This window comes from Eucyclogobius newberryi, unplaced genomic scaffold (genome assembly GCF_026437365.1).
Source record: "Eucyclogobius newberryi isolate DKJ021-1_F unplaced genomic scaffold, fEucNew1.0.hap1 SCAF_3, whole genome shotgun sequence".
NCBI lineage: Eukaryota > Metazoa > Chordata > Actinopteri > Gobiiformes > Gobiidae > Eucyclogobius > Eucyclogobius newberryi.
The window spans coordinates 27,120,063-27,146,417 of NW_027315945.1; the positions used below are offsets into that span (position 1 = coordinate 27,120,063).

The following is a 26,355-nucleotide window of genomic DNA, read 5'->3' on the forward strand; positions in this document are numbered from 1 at the left end:
AAACAAACGCGATCACAAGCTAAGAACTAAGCCAATATAAATGTACAGACCCCTAGTGGACACTCGAGGTACTGTAAGAAGAATATGTGTCGTTGGTCTGAATTAACAAAAACAAAAAAAAAAAAAGTCCATACACGTCCCTAACTTCCACTATTTCACACACTTCATATTGAAAACCCATTGAGGCCCAGTTTGTCGGTGTGCTCAGAGGCGGAGGAGATGCCTTCACTTCCTTCACTGCTGGGCTTTCTCAGTATCACCTATCCCCAGGGTCAATCAGTGGCTGAGATAGAGCAGCTCCTAAAGCCTTTCGTCTTTGAACACAGCAGGAGGACAGCTCCCCCGCTCCTCTTATCTCATTAAACTTGAAAAGGACTATTAATCCTGGCTAAGTCTGAGATAACGCGAGGATGGCACATGTCAAAGAGAGTGACAGTAATATGCAGGCTATCAACCAAGGGTCACCGCAGTTTGGTTTGGGGACTCAGAGACAGGAAATTCATCCACTTTTATGGAATGTGGATATTGTGGACGCTTTGTAACATGCCAGTATAAATTTACAGATTCCAGAGATTGGAAAACCTATGCTGAGCTTCAAAGTTCACCAACATATTACATGAAGACACTGTTGAAGCACATTTCCTACTATGGATCAACTATTGGCCTTACACTCAATGAAGACCTGACTCTTACATTTTGAGTTTTACTTTTTATCAACCATAGCTATATATTTATGATTAGGGATTGTCCAATATGAGTCTTTTGAGCTGCAAATATGGCTGGTTGATGTAGCGATAATTGATAATTAAATTTTAGAATCGAATCTATCTTAAGTTGAAGTAAATATAAAAAAAAATACTTTTTACTTTATTAAAAATAATAACAGAATGTAGTTATCTCTGATATGATATAATGTGTTGCATGATTGTGTGGCTATATTTTGAGCCAAAATGTTTTTTATTTCCATTTTTATTCACCTGTCTGTTCAAAAAGACAAATCGGAGGACAAACTGGGACTGACACCCGGGCACACACTGGGACGGGGCACCGGCGAAAAAACATCAACTCCAAATGTCAGACAATTTTTATATATCGGGTCAGCCGATAACCGATGCTGGGACCGATATGTCACCCATTTGTCTCTTACTTACCAGTTTGATCAACAGATTTGTGGCACTGCACTATTAGTGAGCAGATGATTTTCTAGCCACCTCGAAATGGGAAAGAAGAAAAGCATAATATCATTCTCTGTTCTTCTACTGCCAATTTGTCACCAATTCAATAAAACCGCACATTTGACCAAACCAAATGAAGCTGGTTTAATGCAAAATGACATGCAGACTAGCCATCAAAGACAGAAACCTTGGTCTCTCATATTTACAAAGTCTGAAAAATCCAAGAAAATCGAGAACTATAAACACAGCTGACAGCGGGCCGTTTTTCCCCGATTCTGCGATGCATTTCTTCACAGTCGAACACAAGACTCGTCTCATTTGGCCGCCAGCGCTGCTCTGTCCTACACCTTGAGCATGGTTAACAGCACGTGGAAAGAAAAACACCACATTGTATAACCAGATGCCAGACTTATACAAATCTTGACATGCACACACACAAAGAGTTGGAAAGTTTCCTGTATGGGTTATGTTTTAGTCTTCTGTCATCGTCAACTTTGGTGGTCAATGTTTGAAGTAGCGCGAGTTCACCTAACAAATGATTTCCTCGTTTAGGGCCTTTTTTTTGAGAGGGATATAGTTGCATTCGCAGTGTCAAAGTCTAACATAAGCAACAGGATGAAAACCTAAACCCATTTGATTTGTTAACAGCTCAGATCAGACACGGCCTTGGTAAGTGTTAGAACATAAATAAATTGCAATCAAATGTGGCTATTATTGTGTTATTAGGAAAAAGGATAGTGTATCTGCAGAGGAGGAATTAGTCATTATTCCTCCAGTTAGACATCTGTACATCCTGAAAAGGTATTGTATGAAATGGGTTAAAGTTTGGAACTAATTATTGATAAACCTCCATCTATGTCAGCTTCCATCACTATTACTTGACTCATACTTATTCTGCTGCTGTTTCCGTGGCAGTGAACTTATGCTCAGTGGTTAGTCCTTTTTATTAAGTCAAATTCAACGCAGTTTTATCCCTGAAGCAGTGAATCGCTACCTCTACGTATAAAGCAAAGTATTGTCTCTTGAAATGTGGCTGAAACGCCCACTGCGCCACAGTTTTGTGCTCATTGTGCGTGAGTTGTTTCGGCATGTTTGCATTTATGGGTATCCACCGCTGATATTAAACCCATATCCTGCCCCGCCCAGAATCAGATGGAGGGTAAGCAGGGATTTGCTCCATAAAACAAGAGTAGGGACCATAAAGTTCACACAGTCAGAGGATAAATGGTCAGTGCCAAAGATGTTGGTCAAACCGCAGAGATATTTGTCTTGTTTTTTACGGTTGTGTTGTGGAGGTAACATCATAACACTGCGCAAACAAGCACTTTAACACTGAGGGCGTGGTCTGTTTGAGTATATTTAACTTAATGAACTGGACAGTAAAAGCAAGGTCCTTGAGTTGTTAAAACTAATGAACAGTGGTGTGGAGGAGTGTGACAGATTATTGAAGAACAAAAGAGGACAATATCATGTGAAATCTTAGGTAACGCTGTGAAACTTGAGGTGGCGCTGTCACCTGGATGATTCCATGGAAAGGTTGTCAATTGACAAGTTTTTAGTACGATTAAAAACAACCAAAATGAAAAAACATACTTTGATTTCAATCTGTTTTTTTAGACTAAAACGTCACAGACTGCCTCTCTCTTTTTTATTATTTAATTTCCTTTTTGCCATTTGGAGAGTTTCTTTTTTCAATTTCTGTTATATATTTGTGTATATATTAATATTGTAATGCTTTCCTGTATTAAAAATCAGTTTGGAAAGAATACACAGAACTGTTTTGTCCTGAAATGCTTGTCTATGCTTGGCTATTAGTTTTGATAGTTGAAACGGATATGAATGATATGAATATGTTTTCAAAATAAATCACTGTATTACTTAATGAGAATGGAGAAAATACACCTTGTTTTTTCCCTAGTAATGTTATGGCTACACTTTCTGTCTCTTTTCAGAAAGGGTTTTTTACCATGAACAGAATTCCCAAAAATAGGAATTTGCATAAAACAACATAACATAAAACAATGAACAATGATAAAACGACCTATATGAGTCAAAAAGAAAAACAAATTAAATCTGCTGTAGAATAAAATAGTCTATAAGATAAAGAATATTGAATTTACATACATAGATAAAGAATATTGAATTTACATATGTAATGCAGAAAGTGAACAGTGAATGATTAAATTATAGTTAAAATGAATGCAGTTGTGCCCCAAAGTACAGAGCCCTAAAGACATAGCGACAACAAGGTCATCCAACGTGTTCCTTTGGCCCGGCGAGCCCCCGTGACAAAGGTGTGCGTGCGGGGCCCGGTCCACAGGGGAATTCTAGATATTTGGTGCCACGGTTTGAACTGTGGGACGCCGAGAGAGGCAGGAGCTGACATCTATTGACGAGGCCACGGAGGCTGACGTTTGCACAGCTGCTCCGCGTTATCTGAGGAAAAGCTTTCTTAGGTTTTCCCTCGGACAGTCTGACCAGGAGCTTGTAAGGTCATCCATCCCTCTGACACGTCTCAGCAACGGCAGACCTCTTGGGAGATGGGTAGTTATCATCTTAGCTATGGTCAGGTGGAATCACAGTTCTTTAGGTCCTCAGCAGGTTTCTCTTCCTGACCCAAATCAAAAGCATCTGTGGCTCGTGACTTGCAGGTGATGGAAACACAAATGCAAGTCAGTGCTGCAGATAAGCACCTCTGCATTGTCAGTTCAAATGAAAGCTTTTAAAAGAATATATATATATATATATATGACAGTAACAACCAGAGTAAACACAATCAGTATTGTTGTAGCATCCGTCTATCTGTGTAGATATTTTCCCTGGAGGCCTCTGGGGGCTGGTGGTTTCCCTCTTGTTTAGAGCTGTCCACTTAGAGGAGCACTGGGAGCTGAAGTTGTTTGTGTTTTGATGAGTCATGCTTACATCTGAGCTTAGTCATTGCTCCGGGGACTTGGCCTGACATGGGAGGAGGATTTTTTTTATAGTTAATAATATGTTACGTTCAGAGATACTCCACGGGCCACTGGCGTTGATAGACAACATTTAGAAAACCTCAAATAAAATGGTCTTCCAACTATTTCTTTAAAGTCCAACCATAAGAATATAAACAGCTCTATTGTCAAAATATGCAACCCAATTGTCTAAGTGCAATTATTTCGCCATGTGCTTCTCACATAATATTCTGGCCCGTGCTTGCTCATTAGAAGTATCACCCTATGTGGTATCATTAATATCCTCTATGGCCCTATTTTTTTGCATGTACCGCATTCAAATAGTTGAGTTTTATTGCGCTCTGGGTGATAAAACTGTGCACTCACTCCTGGGCTAATCCACTCATAGGAAATAGTTAGGGCTATGTTTTTCTTATACTTCCTTACACCTTTAAAAATACTTGTTTGCTTTTACAACATGGCTGTGTGGACCTATGGGGAGGGCGGTGCAGACGGATTTGGGATTTATTATTGTTTCTTGCCTTTGTAACAGCTCATTTAAAATCACAAGAGCCTGAAGCCCAAGACAGATGGGAACGACTTAAGGAGTCTAATTGAGCTCAAATACTTCCTAATGTGAAGAAACGCAATGCATGTGGGATACTTTTATGAAGTTTCTTTGATTGTGTAATGCTATCTGCTGTTTTCGAATATGCATTTCCTCCTTCCAAAAATGTGGAGACACTGGGAAAGGCTTTTTTTTTTACGGTTTATATTTCTCTCAATATACAAAACAATCAGTGATCAGATATGATTTTTCATTTGATTGCTGAAATCAAAGGCAGTGTAATTGTAGAGCACAAAATAATTCAAAATGCCTGAAAAGACAAAATTTATGCAGAAAGTAACAAAACGATTGTATTTCTTTTCATATCAACATGTTTTTTATGTCAAATCTTTCTAATTTGAATTCAAAATTAAATAGTGACGTTGTTCATGTTTGTTTGTTTGTTATAAAATGTCTATTTACAGAATATCTACTTTAAATATACCAACTGATCAGAACTGGAGTTGTCCACAAAATGCCAGATTGCCAGAGTCCCATGAAGTGGACTTAAAACTCTGAAATTGCTTAAGCCTGGATCGAAAGCGTCAGTGCAAGTCATATATCAGCCGTTCACAGCTCACCTTATCTTAACTTGTTCTAATGCTGCCACAAGAAGGCTCACTTGCCAACATCAAAGACATGTTTGGGAAAGCTGCTTAAGCTCGCTTTAAAGGGTATAACACAGATCCCCCCCAAAAATACAGGGCTGTTACTGGACCCGGTGTGGGAACTGCAGTGCTGCTCTAATGATTTAGGCAGTTCACCATGTCCTCGCAATAACATCCTAAAAGTTCTGTCCCCGTGAAATAAGAGACATGCAGTGCTGTGCAAAAAGTGTTGGAAACGCAGTGGAAAAAGAGACGTGGGTCAATAATGTTGAACTTCGAAAGAAAATTGAATCATTTCATTCAACATGGTCAATATAGTCGTATATTCCCTAAACTACATACTACTAATTGGTTTTTGAGTGAATCTAGAATCTTTGTCTAAATGTTTCTTTAAAAAACAAACAAAAAAAAACTCTGAACTCTTTAGTTTGGGTCATTTTTTTAAACCTAGCTAGATACAATTTTATATACAAGCTAAGCACGTTTGATAAGTCAGTAAACAATGTCAGACATAAGAGGAAAACAAACTTTATTTAAAAAAGGAAGGTTTATCACACAAAGGCAAATGAAAAAGAAGAAATGCAAACATCTATGAACAGACCACAGGCCCTCGTCCCGCCTCCAGCTGCACCCCTCCACTGGCACCAGAGGGGTTCCTGTTACAACCAAGTCCAAAAGAGCCAAAAAACAAGCCTTGTATTGTTCTGATTGTGTTTACTTTAACTACATCACAATGGAGAGCGGACAATCGGAGAGTACAGCATAAAGATGAGCAGTTTGGATTTTCCACATGAATTCAAACACAGGACCTCAAACTAACATTTCTTTAACATTGAGCTGACGATGTACAAATGAAACATGAAGATTCAACTATACAATACAAATGACTGATCACTTTAAGACAAATTTTACATGTTTCAAATGGGCACTTTGAGAGGAACCAGGCTCAAACAAACAAAAAAATTAAAAAAGAAGAAGAGAGGAGCCATCAAGGGTTTTTACTAAAGTAACATCAAACCTGTGTTGAGGTAAGCATGCCACTTGGGAATACTCAGGAAGCGATCCCCTTTAAAAAGGACTCCCTTAACCATATCCCCACTCACTTTGTAATTCGCCTTGACAGTAAATCAATTCTCAAGCCTGGCCCCTTGGACTCCTCCAACCCGAGGTCCTCCTTTCTCAACATTCCTGCACACATGAATCACTGCAGCTCCTGGATTCTAGAAGGCATTTCCTGCCCGGCCCTCCTCTCTCTCCTGACTCCTCTGCTGAAAAGTTGGGCAGGAACCCGACCAAGCTTTGATTTAGACCCAGAGGGGGACAGGGAGGAGAGCCAGGCTCAGAGCAAAGGCCCTGTGCGGGACAAGGAGTGACACAGAGATTTGGTACGTGTTGGGGAGATGCCTGCACACCCAAGTCCGGGATTTAGTGCTTTATCCTCCAGTATGCAATCTCAGCAACGAAAATGTATTCCAATGGCAACACGGCCTCTCAGATAGTCCTGAGGGTGCGTCCTGCAAAGGTTTAAGTACATTCTCTCTTGGATGTTAATTTTTTTCAGTGTGGACACCACTATTAATTACACCTTGAGCTGAACAGTATGCGTTCAATTGTTTATGGCAAAATGTACAGAGTTGGTAAGATTGATGATATACACCTGTTCCACCATTACTAGTAATGTCCAAATCCATAGTATCTCTATATACACATGCAACCTTCCAAAGCGGCCTCTCGGTGTGCATAAAAAAGAATGTCTGCAGTATATTTACACAGCGTTGAGTTTTGTCATGACACACAGCTCACAGACGTGGAGTCCAGAGTGTCTGAGTGGGGTTGCCCCGTCTGACCAGAAGAGCTGGCCAACATGAATTGCTGTGTGTGTGTGTTATTTGTCTGTGAATGTACAAGTGTGCGTCCCCCTCATGCCTTTAGATCATGGCTCTTATCACCAGCCGCCCGTTGACCTGGTGCAGATAGGAGCTCTGATCAAACTCTAAGCCTGGATTGCTCAGAGCTTCATCCTCGCTGTCAAGCGGTTCCTCTTTGACCTTGATGACCCCAATGTGGGCGTCTGGATGCTCTGCACTGGAGCCACTGCTGCTGCTGCTTAGGGTGTGCTTCCGGATGACACCTCCAGGGGGCAGCCTGTCCTCCTCCATGCGCTCGATGTACTCTCTGTGCAGCTCCTCCTGCTCTTCCTCTGACTCCTGCAGGTGTGTGCTGGGCTGACGTAACTGCTCAATGGACTTGGACAACAGCTGCAGAACACATTGGCCTCATATTAATGATGATATCCACAGCAAAAAGCTTTACACATCAAATCTTTTATCACAGTACAGCACAGACGAAAAACCTTCTATTTATAAATCTAACTAAGTCAGAGAGTCTAAAATATATAAGTGCCACAATCTTACATTACCTGAGTAACTTTTTCACTTTGTTTTATTCAACCAGTTTTTTCCATTTGTTACTGCATTTATGTGGAGTTCTTTCTCTCCAGCATCCCCTCCTCTCCTTCTTTCAAGGGACTTTGCCACTAGGTGGCTCCACTAATTAAGCTAACACTTGACAGTTGGTTCATAGCATTACTGTCTGCAGAATGGAGGCCATATGTAAATACTCCCAGCCATAAGAATTAGCCTCATCCGTGTGGCTTTACATTAGTAAACTAAGTTCATAGCTTTCTAAGCTTCTTTAAATGTCCACAAGTCTAGACAGTAAAAGCGTTCGAAACAACAGCAGACAAACTTCTGCAAGGAAATTAATTAGGGCAATGTTTCAGAGCTCCTCTCAGTAAACACTGACGTCTCATCCCTGATTAAGGGCCATTTATAACCACTATTTAAAGAGGCTTAAGTTGCGATCTCATTGGCCTACGTAATCCACAACTTGGTCCTTCACATGTTACTGGACAAAAATATATCTGATCTAGATACATTTAACTGTTGATTTTCATGCAACAGCAGAATAGCTAGAGCTCTAAATATTTTACAGTATGTCCATTTTAAGACTGTTGGGTAAGAAATGCTCTTGTTCTTGTTCCCAGGACTCTATGGGCTCCACTCTGGGACGCATCAGTCGTGCGCTAACACAATGCTGCCTTTCACTGTGTCTGCCACCTCGCACACGTCCCTCACCAGAATAATTACTCTCTGTGTAAAGTGAGGTCACTTCGGCCAGCTCACAGAAACACAAATATTGGCACAGAGGAACAAAATGTATTCGGGTCCTTTTCCTTCATTTGAACTTAGGTGAATTGAATTTCACAGCGTTAGCATGAGAACAGCACTGATGCCTTAAGCTATGATAACAGAATTAGTGCAGAGGAAGCATTTCTTCCCTATTTGAAGTCAGTCAGCACTTTGTTGCTTTGCAGAAATAACACTGGATTTCAGAAAAGGAACACTGAAGTGAAACCGTAAACTTGAAAAGGCACGTTTGCTTTCACAAAAGGCTAAAAATACAATGCATTGGTGAATATATTAGAGCTTACAGTGTAAAACAATAGACAGTGAAACAGTGTCAAAACACTAATGTGGTGTACCTTGTTTATATGGATCTGCTGCTGGTACTGCTTCTGTTTCTCCAGGAAGTGCTGGTGTTGCTGCTGGATGACCAGTTGGGCCAGTGTGTTCTGGGGCAGCGGCGCAGACTGGGTGCGGTTCAGGGGTCGGTGTTTGGGCAGTTTGGGCCTGGTGCTAGACGGGCGCTCCTTCATGGCCAGAGGAGACTGCGGCAGGGAGGACATAGAGCCGGGGCCTGCACAAAGACATCAACAATGAAATCATCTCAAATCAAACATTTGCTAAATACAGTGCCATTCATTTATAGAAAGATCTTAACTAAATGTATGTTAATGTCGATAACAAGTGTCTTTCTGACGTCCTAAAGTCTGTTTTATTTTGTTTGCTTATTTGATCAGGACGTAAATGTTAATGAAAATACATAATATACATGCTGTAAACATGCCGGATTGTAGCCATGAGCTAATTTCCATCTGTTGTCCTGCATTTCTTTTTAGAACAAAAACAGTGATTTCAGGTTGTGATGAGATTTTTTAAAAATTGCTATAAAACCAAAGTTTTAAATTTGTAACCATTTAACTAATTTGTTCCTAAGCAGAGTGTGCCATGTGTATAGGGTGAGGTAATTTACAGACTGTGGTGTACCTGAGGAGAGCATCTTCTGCTGCCTCATCTGCTCCTTCTGCAGCAGATGCTGGAGCAGAGCCTGGTGACTGGGGCTCACTTTAGACTCCAGGCCTGAGTGGAGCGGGACAGGGCCCAACAGATGTCCCGGGAGGCCGTGCTTGATTTCAGTCGATCGGTCTTTCAAACCCATTGCAGCCTGAAAAAAGAAATACACTTACTTCTTCATTCATTTCCATAAACATTGATTTGTAAGACTTGGATTGTGATTTATATATTATGTTGAATTGACAGCTAAATATTTTAAAGCAGAATTTTAGGAGTAAGTGCAGCTGCTGAACAGACATCTGAGTAATGTAGTGTTATCAAGAATTTAATTAAAACTGGATTCAGAAAAGTATTAAATCCTAGACACAGAGCAATATGATATGCTTGTATGTTTTATATTTTACACTACAATGAACACAAACCAGCATTCATTATGAGAAAACAACTGCTAAATACATGGCAGGGTGATGTAGATATTCTGAGGATGTGAATAAGTTTGTACTTACACCATTGGAGAGGCCCAAGGAGATGTTGGGTAAAGAAGGAGATGTGTATAAACTCAGCATTGAAACAGAGCCCTCTGGGCAGAACAGTCTTGGTTGTGAAGGCCATCGCTGCAAAACAGAATATAAGGAGACATTAAGATGGAGGTGACATAAGAGTCAAGGTAAAAAATTCCATTGACTGAGGGTGTAAACATTGTAGGACAAAGGAGGATGTCCAATGTGGGTTTTGTTTGAATCAACATCCAATATTTGTCTTGCTATAGCTGAAAATTGACAATTACAATTTTATCCATACTTCATAGCAAGGCCCACACATTTATGTTAAGTTATAGTGAAATTCACTTTTACAAAATATATGTATGTGCAGTATAAACCATTTGTTGCATGCTTCCAAAAAAATACAGCGATTTTTTGTAGTAGAATTGCTCTTGTTTCCAATTTGTCTGTTCAAAGAGACACATCTGATGCATGAGAACAAATTGGGAATGGTACAAAAAAATCAAGCCAAATATTGAATATCTGGGAAACCATTCCAATATCATCAAAACTGATATTAAAATAGATATATCACTCTATTGTAGCTTGTTGTCCCAAGTTCTGGCCAGTGATGCTGAGTGTGTCCTGCCCTGAGCTGCACTGGGGCACACTTCCTGTTCCCTGCTGAGCCGCGCACCAGCATGTGGTTTGGGAACAGCCATGTTTATCCTTCCAACCCCTGCCACTATTCAGTGACCTGTATGTGGATATCCGGCCTATATTTGACCCTAGGGACCAGTTCCCTCTGAAAAAGGATACCTAATGTAACGGTGCACAAACACATCATGCTTTTGCTACAGGCATGAGGTCCACATGCAGCTTAAGCAGCTACAATAGCAATCCAGCCTGTTTATGTTGTTAGCCTGCGAGTGTCTTTGGCTACTTGTGCCTGGGATATCAATTAAAGTGCACAGTTTGTCTGTCTCCCCGAGCCCCAACCCTGCGCCCCATGTCAGGTCGGCTCTCCCCTCTTTCAGGCGCTGGAGGTCCCTGGGAGAGTAAACAACGGCACTTGAAGGAAAACACAGCTGCACTTCTAAACATTGTTGGGAGATGTGTCATAACTGCCACCCAAAACCATTGTACTGTGAAGAATTGGTCCAAAAGAAGCACTAGCCACGAAATGAGGCGTGAATCTACGACCTTAGAGGAGTTCGCACAACAGCGTGTGGTCGAGACAGGGACAGAGAACTATAGACTTGAACAAGCTTGTTTTGTCAGTGACATTTGAGGGGAAAAACAGAAATGGTATTTGTTTGCAATTCCATACTTAAATAAATAAATTCATAAGCTCTAACTAAGCAACAGTATATTGTCATTACAGCCACCTACATTAACAGATTTTTTTTTTTTTTGCACAATTCTCTCTAAGGCCATTTTTTCTAATAAAATATGTGAGTTTGTACTTTAAAGCTCTTGAGTGTAGTTTTCTGTTGATTCTTGTTGATTTGACCACAGATTGCATCATGATCTTAAGTGTAATTTTTGGTGGGGTGAAATTACCTCGGTTTTTGTGGTAGTGGGCAGAGAAGAGGGTCCGTTCTCAGCCCCCAAGGCACTGGAGGCTCCAATAGGCGAGCTTGGCCCTGAGCCAGGAGCACTGTCAGTAGGCGTTGAATCTAGAAAACAGACAAATACAGTATGCATGGTTACACAATGGTGAATGGTGAAGCAATACAGGCTAATGCAAGTCAAATGGATTTTCTTATACATAGCAGGTTTCCATTTGCTTTAATGAGTACATATAACTTGGTTTCAAAGTCCAACACAGCCTTCTATAAGTCTGCAATGTGAAATTTAAATAAAGGTCAAGCAGAAGTAGGATTGTTAATTAAATGATTTAGTGCTGTGGATGGGTGGATCACTAATGTAAATCCACAGGTTAAATATTTGTCGATTTTCTTTTTAGAAATTCCCTTTGACGGTCCTATATAATGACTCATAACATTAAATAGGCATAACATGTCTGTTGAAATAGGGCAGGTAAAATCAGTATTTTTCTATGACTTGAGACTTTTGTGTGGCGAAGCATGATCGCTGATAAAATGTCCGTTTCATAATTGGGAATTTTCTTTATGAACATTTGGAAATATTTCAAATCAATACAAATAATATGGCTTCTTTTCTTCTCTTATGGGGATATGGTTAAGGGTGAGTGTGACATCATCTCAGTCTAATAAAATATCTTAAAACAACCAATAGTACAGTAGATTTGTACCCATTATCTCTAGGGCCCTCTTCTTGTACGGGGTCATGATGGTGCTGTCTCTTCGTTTTAGCATAGGGCTGCTCCTCCTCTCTGCTACTTTCTGCTTCAGTCTCGATCGTACCTTCAGGTTTGGCTCGGAGGCTGCAAGAAAAAATAAATAAAACATTAAAAAATTGTTTGTGCTGTGCCTTTTTATGGGGTCATCATGAAGGTCCAGCAGAGGATGTACTTCCTCCAGCAGCGGAGGAAAGCCAAGCTGCCGGTGCAGATGATGGTGCAGTTCTACACGGCCATCATTGAGTCCATCCTCACCATCACCATGTGGTACGCTGGAGCCACAGCCAGGGACAAACAGAGACTACAGCGCATAGTGCACTCTGCTGAAAAGGTGATCAGCCACAGATTTCCATCTCTGCAGGATCTGTACGTCTCCAGGACTCTGGGACGAACAGGTCGGATCACAGCCGACCCTTCTCACCCTGCACACGGACTATTTGAGCCACTCCCCTCAGGCAGGAGGCCACGGTCCATCCAGACCAGAACCTCCTGCCACAAGAACAGTTTCTTTCCCTCTGCTGTTGGACTCATGAACAATTAACACCTGTTACACTATTATTCAACCAATACTATTCACGCACTGTTCACTTTCTGCACTATTTTCGACCATCTTCATTTTTATGTAAATATCTGTGTAAATACCAAGACAAGTTTATTTTTTATACTTTACTTAATTTTATTAGTCAATTCTTAATTTATGCATGCCACATTTGACTCTATAAACATTGCTATTATTATCATTTTATTATTCATTGTTTTATGTTGCACCTTAACGCCAAGACAAATTCTTATGTTTGCGAACTGTGTTCAATGACAATGGCAATAAACCTTTTCTGATTCTGAGTCAAGTAGCATATGTCATAAATAGTAAATCACAAATAAAGTAATCTAAATGAGAAGATACAATCAATCTTTTGCAAAAAAGCTATGTTGTCAGGTTTCAACTGTAATGATTTTAGGTTGAGTTACTTCCACCTCATCTGGACCAAATTAGGTCAAGCAACACACCAAGCTCTAAGGGAAATAGTCCGCTACCTGCCGCCCCGGTGACCACAGTCTGATACAGTAGCAACAGTTAAACTAACACAAAAACATGGCAGATGTTTCAAGCTCGCCCTGTGCCGCCTTCATCCTAATGCAAAACAGAGAGATCCCAAAACTCCAGCCTCACATGTGCACCGCAGCTCAGAGGCACAAATCAAGTCCATTGCTGTTGATAGAAGACTGGTGTAAGGCTTTTTGCAAAAACATGCAGTGCTTTAAAGTTGGCACTGACAGCTGACACTAATAACAAAAATACACTTTGATATTTGAACTACGTATATCTATCTTGAATTCAATAGAGGGACAAAAAAAGTGTTTGAATAGTAGAAAAGGATTTATTAATTTTTGTGACGAATTAACAAAGCAGGACTATGATGACTACTGGTAGTTCTGTCTTATTCATACGATGATTCTAGTAAGTTGAAAAGAAGCTAAAAGTACACCCAACATGATAGATATTACAATATTTGTTTTACTAGACTCCGTGTGCGTCAGTCTGTTCATTGTGACTGTGGCTCACTGGGTCAGCCTGGTGTGTCTTTTAGCCTTAAGAGACAGCCACGTTACACTGACACAAATACAAATAACACATAAGCTGCTATATTGACAGCAAGCCAACTTATATAAACATGTTACACAATGACCACCCGGATTGAAATATTTAGCTCAGATCAATAATTAAAAGCGTCTTTTATGTGATGAGTAGCACACACAGTGGTGAGAAATGGCGTTATGACGTGGGAGCGCTGCGGGGAGAGCAAAGCCCTGATAGGGGCACTCAGAGGGGGCCAGCTGCAGATGCTATTTCTGGCTTTTGTCAAAAGCAGCAGAACCCTGTTCCATAATACGTGGCGCAGCCCTTTAATCCTGGGGGTGTGAGGTAGATGAGAGTGAGTGAGAGAGGAAGACAGCAGGCAGGAGAGATAAATGCAGAGAAACACTGCAGGGAGTCCTATGAATCTGTTGCCTTGATTGCTTTCTATTTTTACACGCCGCTGCCACCAAGCTAAGCATCCCAATTGGTCGCCACGGGAACACTAGACCACAGCTTGAGAACAAACACTTTCTCACTGGTGTCTGTGGAAAAACGTCCCGAGAGTACCGTGCAACAGGAGGTAATGATGCCGCATACATGAGCCAACGCCAGGGTCACTTCACTCCAACTTCTCACTTAAAGAAAATATACAGGATGCCTGCTCTGCCGCATACATAAATCAACCTGCTTATTGTATTTGAAAGAGGTGCTGCAGGGCTTGTGCTTTGCAAGTAAATGTGTTACACTATCTCCGTATAATCAGAATTTTAAGCATGCTGTCAGAGTCAGAGCCGGGGCCCATTACACCCTGAACCTAGAGAGACGGATTCAAGGCAGAGTTAATCAAAGAACTGCTGCCTAGGAAAAATATATAAAATAACAAATTAAAAAGGCCAAATTTATGCACTCTACTTTAAGCCTCAATGACCAAAAATATACCCAACCTGTTCTTTTGGTAGTTTTGTTACAATATGTGACTTTTTGGGGTGGGGATTATTATAAGTCTTCCGTGCACCTGCTGAATGTACACTTTTGGTAAGTGGGTCAACACCAGGCAAGGTGTTGCTACTTCTTAGTGTTAAGCTGCATCTATTCTTAGTACAGACTATTTTGTATCATGAGTCTTAAATCCAGTCTATTCTAGTTGGTGGAAGTGAAACAAAGAGGATATCAGCGTTCCAAGAAAACAGGCTAAGTAAAAATGGGTCACTTGGATAATTGTTTATTTAGGGCATTTAACTTTTAACAAGGACATTTTAAACATACAAAAGTATAATATCTAATATAATCTAATGTCTAAAATAAAATAAAAGTTGCAAATAAAGTTGATATGGAATAAAAAGAACAAAACTAGCTATGTGATCTCTAAGATGTAAGGTATATGATGGTATTTCTGCATTTTTACGTTTACTCTTCACTTTTTGACCAGGGCATTTACAGGGACATTTGCACTTTGGATGGATTTAAAAATGTGATCCATAAAAATATAAAGTAGAATCCAAAAATATTGAGATGACATTTTTTCTCATTATTGTCAAAGTTGAGTTACATAAATACATACACTTTTTGGGTTTGTTCTGGCAAAAATGTTTCAAAACCCTAATATTTCCCTGTCACTTGACCTCAGCCACATAAAGGTGCCATGGGGCCCCTCAGGCTGCAGAATCCACGGGACGTCTGCACTAGAGTCATCTCCCCTTCATTTGGAGAGTGCTATCTTTGCTTAAATAAACACTGCTGTCGAGGTCCATCCTGTCTGTGTGCCAGTCTTAGCAGTGCACCACCTGCCAATCAGCCGGCAGTGACAGCCCGGGCCCTCGGATACAACAGTACCTTTGTGCACGCCCCCTCCCCTCCTCGCGTGCCAAGCTCTCCCAGGACTTTAATGAAGACAGACAGGAAGTGGGGGAGGAAGACCAGAGCAGGAAATGACCACATATAGATTCAGGAATTCAAAGGGCCAAAGAAGTATAGGATTATCAGCGCGGCGGAGTTATAGGCCCAGGGAGCAGAGATGATTGAATGAAAGCATGAAAATGTGATGAATAGCAGAGAAGACTGAAACTTTATCCTCGAGGTATTTGTGGAAAGGTCTTTTAAGTGTATGAGGTCGAAGACAAACAATGCAGCCCTTAAAGACTAGTTTATTTCAGAAAACTGGCTATTTCACTGCAGACACACTGAAGAAATTATACTAAGCCTATTTGTCCCACATATACATAATATTTACAAGATACCTCTCAAATCGCAGCAAATAAATTCTGACTCAAACCTTCACTTCAGCCTCTAATCTGTACCCCAGCAACACACGGCTTGTTTTCACAAAGGTAATTTCTCTAGCTCTAAATTGCGTATATACACAACACGACAGGTCTATAGTTAAATATCTCACCACCTATAACTGCTTTTCAGTTTAATTAAAAGTGATACAGAAGGGGAAAGGTGCATAATGTAATTTGGTGACCTCATTGGGGAATTATGAAGTTTGGGGTTGGACTTGTGGTCATGCAAACCAAAAAGGTAGATCTTTTGCTTATTTGTCCAGCCAACAACTCAAATGGGCTCTCAAGAGTTTAAACCAACAAACATAGCTGCTTTTTGGTGTTTTGAAATATATTTCTAAAAGCACTGAGAAAAGGAATGCTGTTAATTGTGTCAACACCTTAAAAAAATATAATTATACCATGTGAGTCAAATTACTCTGTGCACATAAATCTAGAGCCCAGTTCAGAGGATAATTGCTCTAGAGTAATCCAAAGAGAAATATAGTTGTTGAGGCGACTGTTGTGTCGTGTGCCGGTCTTTAGGGAGGTTTAATGAAGAGCCTCAGGGTAATGAGCATGAGGCCAAAGGTCACTCTGAGCCTGACTGATGTCATTAGCAGGTCAGCTCCAATCTCAAGAAGCGCCTTTATTGCAAAGAGATGTCAGTCTGCAAGCCAATTTTACACTTTCATTTACTGCATGGAAAAACATCCTTCACTGTATTATAATTAAATATAAATTGTGAACTTACTAATGCACCAAATGTGATCATGATTTTTTTTTTTATCCATCTCTGTTTATTTCTGGATATAGTACTGTATGTCCTTGCGGTTGGAGGTATTTTTATACATGGAAAGAAGCAAACCTGTCTTTCTCAAGGGGAAGTCGTCCTTGCTCTCGATGGGCGATGGCAGCGTGTACTGGCAGGTGGGGGAGGTGCCGCCCGGAGGTGGAGAGCTTTGGTCAAGGGATGTGTGATGAGAGGACCTGGTACACATAAAAAGTACACATTATTTCATACTATAAGAATTGTTATGTATAAATACTGTTTAATGCCAATTGTATTAGTACAAAATATTTCTAATTTAACTTAATTGAGTGATACTTACATGTACCAGAGTTTTGGATGCTGAATGAAAAGGCTTCCTCCGTTGCTTAAAGGGTCCTTCGCCGTTTTATTCAACAGAAACTCTTGGAGTTTCTGTTTGACCTCTGTACTGGCCACTGCACCTGTGAGGCCAGTAGAGACAAACAGGGGGATTGGGGTTACCCTAAGGCAGACAAATCTTATCATCATATTTTAATGAACTTTGTGCATCATATTCCCTTTGCCTAGAAGTCTCCCCATATTCCCCTTGCTTCTTTATTTCAAAGCAGCTCAATCTCATGCGGAAACATTGCCCCCTTGTGGTGTGTTATATTGGTGGGCTGCTGTAGTGGAACTGCAGTGAGATGTTGTTTCCCACTGGGGGATTGCAGTTGCAGAACACAGTTTCAAATTACCCATCCTGACAAAGTCATAAATCTATTCTATTATTAGCTGTAAGGTAAAAACAGACCGAAACACTATACACAAAGTTATTTTCATCTATCATCTATCTTTTAAGATATCTTTTAAGAGAATTGTGAGTCTGCATGGCACCAAACAAAGTATTGTATAGCTTCTTTAGCATATTAAAGTGTAATTATCTCTGAATATTCAACAATAAAATCAAAATAATAGGAAGAGCAGAGCATGTTTGGACAGTGTAAGCGTGTGTGTGGTGCGGTGGTGAGCACTTACTCTCTCTGGAGCGCTCCTTGGCCCTCAGGCTCAGTGTGGACACATGCATCTCTCTGCGGTGGCGCTCCTGGTCCTTCTCCTGCTGGTTCTGCTGCTCCAGACGGCGCTCCTTCTCTGCCAGCTCCTGCTGCTGCTTCATGGTCTGCAGTTCCTGCTGGAGCTATACACAAAGGACAGTGTCAGAGACGTAAATACGAAACAAAGCATTTTATAGCAATTCTGCAGTCTACTGCACTATTTACTGCAGAGGACCACACTGCGCTCATCCGCGCAAACCAAGCCCCACTTATAATGTGCTGAGTGCTGAATACGTTAAAGGGCTTGAAAATTGGCTGAATACATTAGATTAAGTAAGTGCATTACCGGACATAGTTTCTTTCTATTGATTATTTTAAGTGTAAAAAAGCAGATGTACAGATTTGTGTATTGTTATATATCTTCTCTCTTTCCTTGACCAACGATAACTCTCCTGTCTTCTTATAATGTCCCTTTATTTGTGCATGTCTCTGCTGTGCTCAGACCTTGAGGTGCTCCTGGAGCTGGGCCTGGTGCTGTCGGCTCAGCTTCTCGTGCTGTTTCTGGAACTCGCTGATGAGGAGTTGCTTCTGGATCTGCTGCTGCTTCTGGATGAGCAGCAGCTCCTGCTGCAGCTGCCGCTCCCACAGACCCGGGTCTGATCCTGGACCTAACATCCTCAGCTCTGTGCGCAGGTCCAGGGGAGACAGGGGGTCCACCGACAGGGGGACGTCCGTCTTTATGTCCACTGTGGCACAGAAAGAAAGAGATAAAGGGTCAGGGAACCCAAATCTATGACATTTTGATATCTCCATAAACAAACAAAAGATCCCCCACATCCTCAACAGAGTCCGCTGGGTAAACCATAGCACACTGTTGACATTTGGCACAAAATATCAACATGGTCATTTCTGCTTCTTTAATCCTCACCTCGTGTTTACTAAATAAATACAAGAAACTTGACATGCAGACAATACACTTCACTTTGGCCCATGGGTCTGGACTTGTGAGCCGTATTCTGTGAACTTACGGTTTATAAAAGATTTTGATTATTTTCCAATCCAGGCAAAAGTGAGATTCAAAGTTTAGAGGGCATCCCCTTGGTCCCCTGATTCTATAAATAGCAGTTCACCAGAGAAAATCAATGGCCAGTACATGAAAGACAAAGCTAGTTTGTCTTCCTATTCCAGAGATGATCACTGATAAGGCAAAATGTTTGAGCTGTATCTCTGGTACTATCACCTCACTATATCACAAAGAGCATTCATTTAGTAAATATCTAAATAATAATTTAAATCTAACATCTGACTGATCACAAGGTGGTGAGATTTGATCGCTGACTCCACAGTGATGTATTATTATCACAAAATGACATTCAAGAAAGGGAAAATTTTGTTTAGACTGCATAATTTCTGATTCATTTGAAGAACTTATGATTCCTGGAAGAGGCTTCATTTTACAGCATATATATATATATATATATATATATATATATATATATATATATATATATATATATATATATATATATATATATATATATATATATATATATATATATATATATATATATATATATATATATATATATATATATATATATATATATATATATATATATATATATATATATATATATATATATATATATATATCACAAGCTTTAAAATATCACTATTCGTTTTATTAGTGAATAATAAATGTGCATTGCATTTAGAATTTGAAATAGTACTAAAGTGCCCTTCTTTTACAGTTCTGTGAGGTCCGCTGTCCACTGCCTGTGTGTTCTGCCCTAAAGCCTGTTTTTCATAGCCACCATTCCATGTGTATGCAGCGCTGATGATTATAAATAGCAACATAAAAGCAAGTGGCGCAATTCTGGTCTGTGACAACCCCCACGCCCTCTCTTTCTCTCTCGCTCTCTCTCTCTCTCTCGCTCTCCAGTCTTCGCCACCCTAACTTGTCGCTGCCATGACAACGCCTGCTACGTAATTATGTCTCCCCATCCCGCACACATCCCGTCTCACTGTGTGTCATCTCCTGCCTACAGTGGCACATGTTGACTCTTATATCAGTTCTTATCGAAGGCAAAAGGAGTCCCCCAGCAGGGAAAGACAAGAGAGACACAAAAGCCTGCTGACACAAGTCTACTTTTGTTGTGTTTTGATATGTTCAAAGAAGGAGAAGAGGCAGTCCTGCGCTCTGATTCTTTCTTTTTGTTCTAAAATAAGCTCCCATTGAACAACAGGGAGAGCACGCACCTGTAGCACGGACTCTTCCTCCTGACAGATCATATTAATCTTAGCGGGTGTAAGTGCTTTGACAAAGGACTATTTTTGCAAGTAGGGACCAATCTACAGTACAGTCAGACAGCCTCGCTTTCGGTTAATGGGCCTAAATATAGAAGAAGAAAAACACCTGCTGCTGACTGGGTGAATTCACTACTGTGATAACTAATTAATCTCATATTTCATTCTGTGCTCTGGCTGTGAGTGGCATTAAGAGTCACACTTTGATGAGGGCCCCTCGCTGAGCGTCGCAGTGGCAGCGGTTTAGAGCAGGATGGGGAAAAGGGTGAAGGCACGGAGAGGAAGGGCCAAGGGTGAGAGCTTAAGGCACCTTTGATAGCTGAGGCTCTAGAGACAACCGCAGCATGTGCCTGGTCTATTATTACAGTAGGTTGGCCATGTCCAAAAGAGTGACAATACTGCTATTTGGAACTCAATGTGAGAAAGACAAATAAAATATGTCTTTCTTGCTCAGCCTCCACCAGAACCAAAATATCCACACTTCTGATTTACTGTCACATAAAGTGTATTTTAAGTGAAGCGCACCCGTGTGCCACCTCAATATGAAATCTATGCCTCGTGTATGGTAAAAATATGCAGAGAATACGGAACCACCACCAGTAACCATGGCTAAATATAAGTGCTTTTCTGAGCAGGGGCTTAATATAGACAATGTGAGAAAGACTGTCACAGTTGTGAGGGCCGCCTGCTCAATTTAACACAGGCAAATATAAAGGCGCAGGGCTGTCTTTATGTAACATTCATTTTCAGGTCACTTTGGAAAATGAAATTGTAAAAGAACATATTATGTATCCCAGTGGTATTGTTATCTAATTGCCAGTGATTTGTGGTTCAAATTCAGATCTTTATTGTGAGCTGGGGAATGCGATCTAAATTCTACAACGATTAACTAGAATTTCTTTCCTACTATTATTCCAATAGAAAAGTGCACTGAGGTGTCTCCAGGCATAGGTAAGCCAAAGATTTATGAATGACAGTTCCCAAATTTTTTTTTAGCACCAGGGGGAGAAGAGTACCCTGCCCCATGCTTATCCACATTCCTCGCGTGGAGGTCCTGCCAAGAGAGGGGGCGAGGGTGGACTCACTCGTGACTCACGCAGACCTGCTGGGACTCCTGCTGCAGTAGCATCGCGAGCCAGCCTCTCAAAGTGTTTATTTCTATCACTGAGATGCCTCTCATTAGCTCTGCCGGCGGTCGCAGCGACAATCACAGCCTTAATTTGAGACGTCGGATCAGTGTCTGTTTTTTGCCTCCAGCCACATTAGCAGCATTCGCACACATTACCAACGACACCAGCATCACATGAGAGCAAGATGTAACATGTATATTTAGTCACCGCACGTGTGATAGAGGCTAAAAGACTTTGAGCGATCCATTTAAACCCGGTACCATGTAACTAATATAAAGAGGGTTTTATATATATAGTGCCACACAATATAACAAAATATTAACCAGCCAGTGCTTCACAGAGCAAGGTGCGAGATGGAGCCAAGAGCCAGTTATTTAAATATTTTTTATAATTGCACTTGTTGATGGGCGCTTCGCTATAAAAGGGAAATGCTGATTTTTTTAATTAGAGAAGTGCTTCTCGGTGGATGGCACATGTGAGCTCCATGTGAGCAACCTGCAGCATTGTGAGTTTGAATCCTGCTCTCGACAGTTTGCTGTAGTGTCCTTCCCCAGTCTCAGCCCCATTTCACGCTGCACTGTCCTGTCTAATAAATACTAAGGGCCAAAAAAATGCTTAAAAGAAAAAGAAAATGGGTCAAAGAATCTTAACACAACAGTTTGCAAACCAACACTATTAAAACGCAATACAAATGACTCAATTCATGCAAAGAAATGTTAAGAAACTTAGAACCTAACCTAACTTATGTTAGGTAGAACAATATAGTTAATCCATAACAATTTTCTAGAACTTGAGCAGTGTACTTCTGAAGTACATCTAGGTCAGTACAAAGCACATCTATTCTTATTGTGTTGCATAAAGCCACAGCCTGTGGCAAACCTGCTGTTTCCTATTTCACCTCATAAATCCTATAATTCGACAATGGCAAAGTGTGTTCTGAGTTCATGTGGATCACTGCAGAACAACTTGTTCCCCATTGGCTGTGATGTCTGCTTAAAAGGCTTTTATTCAGTGTGATGCTGACCACAGCTCATCAATTATCGGTGTATATATTATCAGTGACGCACCCAAGTGTTTCATACATAACAGCCCCAGCACAGTGTTTACTCCTTAAACATGTCGTATGTTGCATGGATTTGAAGCCAGTGGAGTTGGCAGCTGATCTATATTCCCTGTCTGACAGTATAAATAGCAGCAGAGATAGAGGAGATGTTTGAGGGCAAAAATAAGCTGATGCTGGGGACTGCAATGTGGCGCTGGATCTCTCATTAAGTGCCTGTTATTTTGAGCAGCTGGCATGTCTAAAGCAGGAAACAGGTCTTTATTTTTAAGACTCGGGCTCGTCCTTGTTGCAGCTGAGTTTGTTAACAAACAGGGCTGACTTTGAGTGGAGTCACCGAGAATGTACTGCTCTTAGACCTTATACCTCATCACATACTCAATGGAGTATGTGTACGTTTCTGCCTACATGTTTTTAGTTCAACAGAATGCAGTGTATTTTGTTCCAGTCAGTCAACTAGTAGTGAATGAATGAACGGGAAATTCTGCCTTGGCTTGTATCATTTAGGGTGCAGTGCCCAAAGTCTAAGAACCAACAAAGAGAATTAGTGGATACAAAATGTTGCTAGAATAATTATAATAGACTACATTTTGTTATTCTTCTTTTCATTTTTTTCATTTTTCTTTTTTTGCTTCATATTTTACTTGGTTGAAATATGATTCATCAATTCATGTGTGAATTGACAAAACATGAAGAAAACAGGAAAGAGTTCAAATGGAAAGGATAAAGGAAAGGCTGGTACTTTCTCATGTTGTATATATTGGGTTTCAGAATGATGAGAAATTAGGACAGTTGCCATAGCGATGAGCAATTAAAAAAATATAACTTGTCAAAATGTGACATTTATCTATGAAAAAGTCCCCAAAATGTTGCAGATACAACAGGAAGCTGAACGCCGTGAATAGCACTGAAGACTACAGTGGAATCCTTTAATGTCTTGTCAAACCCAGACTTGACCCTAATGCCACAGGCCAAAACAACAACAATCCTTTCCAGAAATGTGCACTCCACTGCCCCACTTGTCTGTACCATATGAACGTTCAGCTAATAAGAACTCATTGTCATTTAAAATCAGAGCCATGTGTTTCCATTGTATTCTGTCCCTTTAGCAACGAGCGCTCACATGAATAGAAGCAGATGAGAGGACTTGAAAGCTACTGTGTTATTATTGTCTGAAAGGTTGCTTGGCTTTCATGATATTTTACCTGTCACAAATGCATTGTGGGAGTAAATTAACAAGCAAGCCAATGTGAGAAGTGTTTGAACAGAACTTTGATGACAGAAATGATAAAGAACAAATACAAATGAATGCAGACCTATTGCACTTGGGGCGCTGTAGTGTTTTAAAAATGTCAAGAACTTCGAACCGCTTCAGTCATATGTTGATGGAGGCTGTCTACTCTGGCAACAGCATCAAAATAACAACCGACACACAAAAAGAGGGATATTTTGAGCTCGGCAATATTAGTCACCATCAAATGACTTACTATAACGTGGAAAAGACAAATTAGACTGACAAACAGCAGAAAGAGCCTCTAAAAATATCTGTTCCAAACCACTGTTATAGCGGGACGTGCCAAGATGGAATGATAACGCACACATGCCTAATCTTAGCAGGCTAATGCCATAAGCTGAAAATAACTCACCTAAGAATAGCTGACCCACAGAATACGCAAGGAGCCTCAATTCACTGTGCACTTCTTTGTATCTGTTGTTTAGCTCAGAAGAGACAAATACAAGATCTTTCTTCGCTAAAGGCTACACACGGGGACAGTTCCTTCTCAAGGCAGTGCTATTTTAATTCCAAACGTCCAATGTGAAGTTGTTTACATACTGAAGTGAAGGGTCAAAGGGCACGATGCATTTTCCCATCCAGATCTCATATGTCTACTTTCTGTTTGTTCCCAAAAATCCACATGACTTGTTGTCTATTCAAAACCAGACTTCTCCTGAAGACTATATATAACAGGTTTGTCAATAGCCGGTAACAAAAACCTAACCAAATGAAGCATGACTCACGTTTAGTCAATAAACAGTGCCTCGTCACCCGTCACTCTGATGTCACCCGCTTTCAATGCAATTCCAGAATAGCACAGACAATGAGTTACTGTGGCAATATCATACCACTGTTGAGTTTTAGTTTCTCAGTTGAAGGTTTTTTCCCCCTCCCGCTTCCTGAAAAGTGTCAGACCAGCCTTCGCACAACACGAGCGCAACATCCCCAAAAGTGGAAAAGCTCAACGCTAGAAAACACACTGCTTAAAAGGTGTCAAGAGCAACACTCTGCAGCCAAACACATACAACTAACAAGACCAGAGCTGGTACAAACAGTAAATACCTTGAAACGAAGGAGCAGCGTCAGTCCCTACCGCCCTGCCACTGCCGCGACTACTGAGAATCTTTGAGTTGGGAATGAGAGAGCGAAAAGAGTTGAGAGGGAGAGCGAGGGGGCAAGAGGGGGGAGAGAGGAGGCTGACGGGATGGAGGAGAAGGATGTCCGTGCGCCCGTCCCGAGTGCGCGCTCGCTTCCCTCACCTGAGTTGTTCACGTTGTGCATCTTGCCGCTGGGGATCTGCTGGTGGTAGCGCCTGCCGTCTGCTGTGGAGAAACTCGACTCGCCCTCGTAAATCGTCTGCAGCATAGTCCACTCAGCGCTCAGGTCTTCATCGCAAGCCGTAGTGTTGCTTCCTGTCACCAGAAGAGCCACCCCTTCCCTTCCCTTCAGCCGCTCTCTCTGGGGAAGCGACCAAGACAACAGGCTCTCTCTCTCTCTCTCTCTCTGTGTCCAACGCACACACTTTGCCGTCCCCTGTCCTTCTCGCTACTGAGGAGGGAGAGAGAAAATAAGTACTCTTCAAAGCGCGCAGAGAGAGAAGAAGTCCACCTCTGAGCAGCAGGAAGGATCTGAGTTGCCAGAGGAAAAGCGGCGCGGTGTGCACTGAGCGGGAGTCTGGAGCGGTAATGCCAAAGCCAGGGGAGGGGAGCGAGCCTTCATTTGCATGTGAATCAACAACTGCGTGGCCCCACAGGTGACAGAAATAGAACAATGGCCAGCCCTGGCTAAAAATAGGTCAGGCGAGGCGCGGGGATTGGAGCAGCATTGATGCGTTTAAAAATACCCCACCAAACACAGCTGTCTTCTGCTGCTGCTGCTGCTGCTGCTGCTGCTCCTGCCAGTAGGCATGTCTCCTGACTCCAAAGCACTCTATATACACACATGAAGGCTCGGTTTCTCTCCCCGTTCGCTTTTGACTTGTTGAACCAGTCTTTCACACAATTTCTATTTATATCCCTTTTCTCCGGTACAAAGATTCACCTTGATGCATCTCACACGTAGCATGTAAAGGCAAAGGTTGTGAAGCCGTGTGTGATTCAAAAATGTAAAAATAGTCATCCGATGTACCTGATATCTCTTAATAAACACTGTTGAATGCTAAGAGCTTTGGTGGATGCTAAATTATACAACCAATGGGTGTTAATATTTCAGTGATTCCAAAGGTCTTAATTGTGTGAGCTTGATGGCAATGCTTGAATGTGAATTTAGGCCAGTAATGTTACCGAAGGAAGCATGCTTTTCAGAGGCCCAACTGTACCATGTCATAACAGCTTGATCACAATTACGTAAGGCCTCCAAAGTGTGTCAAGAAGCTCTCCGGGGCTAGCTCACACCACTTCCTCGAAAACTTGGATCTGCAAAACATAAACGAGACAAGAGAGTTGGTTAGAAACAGAAAATGGAAACACTTATAATAACGTTTATTTTATAAGCCTTAACAAAGAATGAAGTCATAATGAACAAATTAACAAAAATAAGAACAATTCAGGCTTAGGAACTACTTAACTAACATCCTAATCCTTGAATTGAATGCAGTAACATGGATTGCATGTTAT

At 41.1% G+C, this 26,355-nt stretch overlaps 1 protein-coding gene across 3 annotated transcripts; it reads right to left on the bottom strand.

Moving 5' to 3' along the window:
* Positions 1–5,832: 5,832 nt before the first annotated feature.
* hdac9b (histone deacetylase 9b) lies at positions 5,833–25,269 on the bottom strand. Of its 3 annotated transcripts, none has more exons than XM_072461639.1 (11): positions 25,000–25,269; positions 18,472–18,713; positions 17,951–18,110; positions 17,277–17,397; positions 17,033–17,154; positions 12,277–12,408; positions 11,562–11,677; positions 10,023–10,130; positions 9,490–9,667; positions 8,865–9,079; positions 5,833–7,578 (listed from the first exon to the last, which is right to left on the bottom strand). In XM_072461639.1, exons 1-11 carry the CDS (start codon positions 25,103–25,105, stop codon positions 7,249–7,251), a joined length of 1,830 nt encoding a protein of 609 aa, XP_072317740.1. In that variant the 5' UTR covers positions 25,106–25,269; the 3' UTR covers positions 5,833–7,248. The 3 variants fall into 3 exon arrangements, with proteins under 3 accessions (XP_072317740.1, XP_072317739.1, XP_072317741.1); XM_072461638.1 differs by having other exon boundaries at positions 17,277–17,405; positions 17,950–18,110; XM_072461640.1 differs by lacking the exon at positions 25,000–25,269 and adding an exon at positions 24,803–24,822 and having other exon boundaries at positions 17,277–17,405; positions 17,950–18,110.
* Positions 25,270–26,355: the final 1,086 nt, after the last annotated feature.

What these genes read in the sequence shown, in the direction of transcription:
- hdac9b (XM_072461638.1), bottom strand. Translation starts at nt 25,105, where the DNA reads ATGCTGCAGACGATTTACGAGGGCGAGTCGAGTTTCTCCACAGCAGAC. An exon ending in GCACAACGTGAACAACTCAG is followed by an intron (nt 18,714 to 24,999) that starts GTGAGGGAAGCG and finishes TCTGTGCCACAG; the next exon opens with TGGACATAAAGACGGACGTC. An exon ending in CTTCCCCTTGAGAAAGACAG is followed by an intron (nt 12,409 to 17,032) that starts GTTTGCTTCTTT and finishes TTTTTCTTGCAG; the next exon opens with CCTCCGAGCCAAACCTGAAG.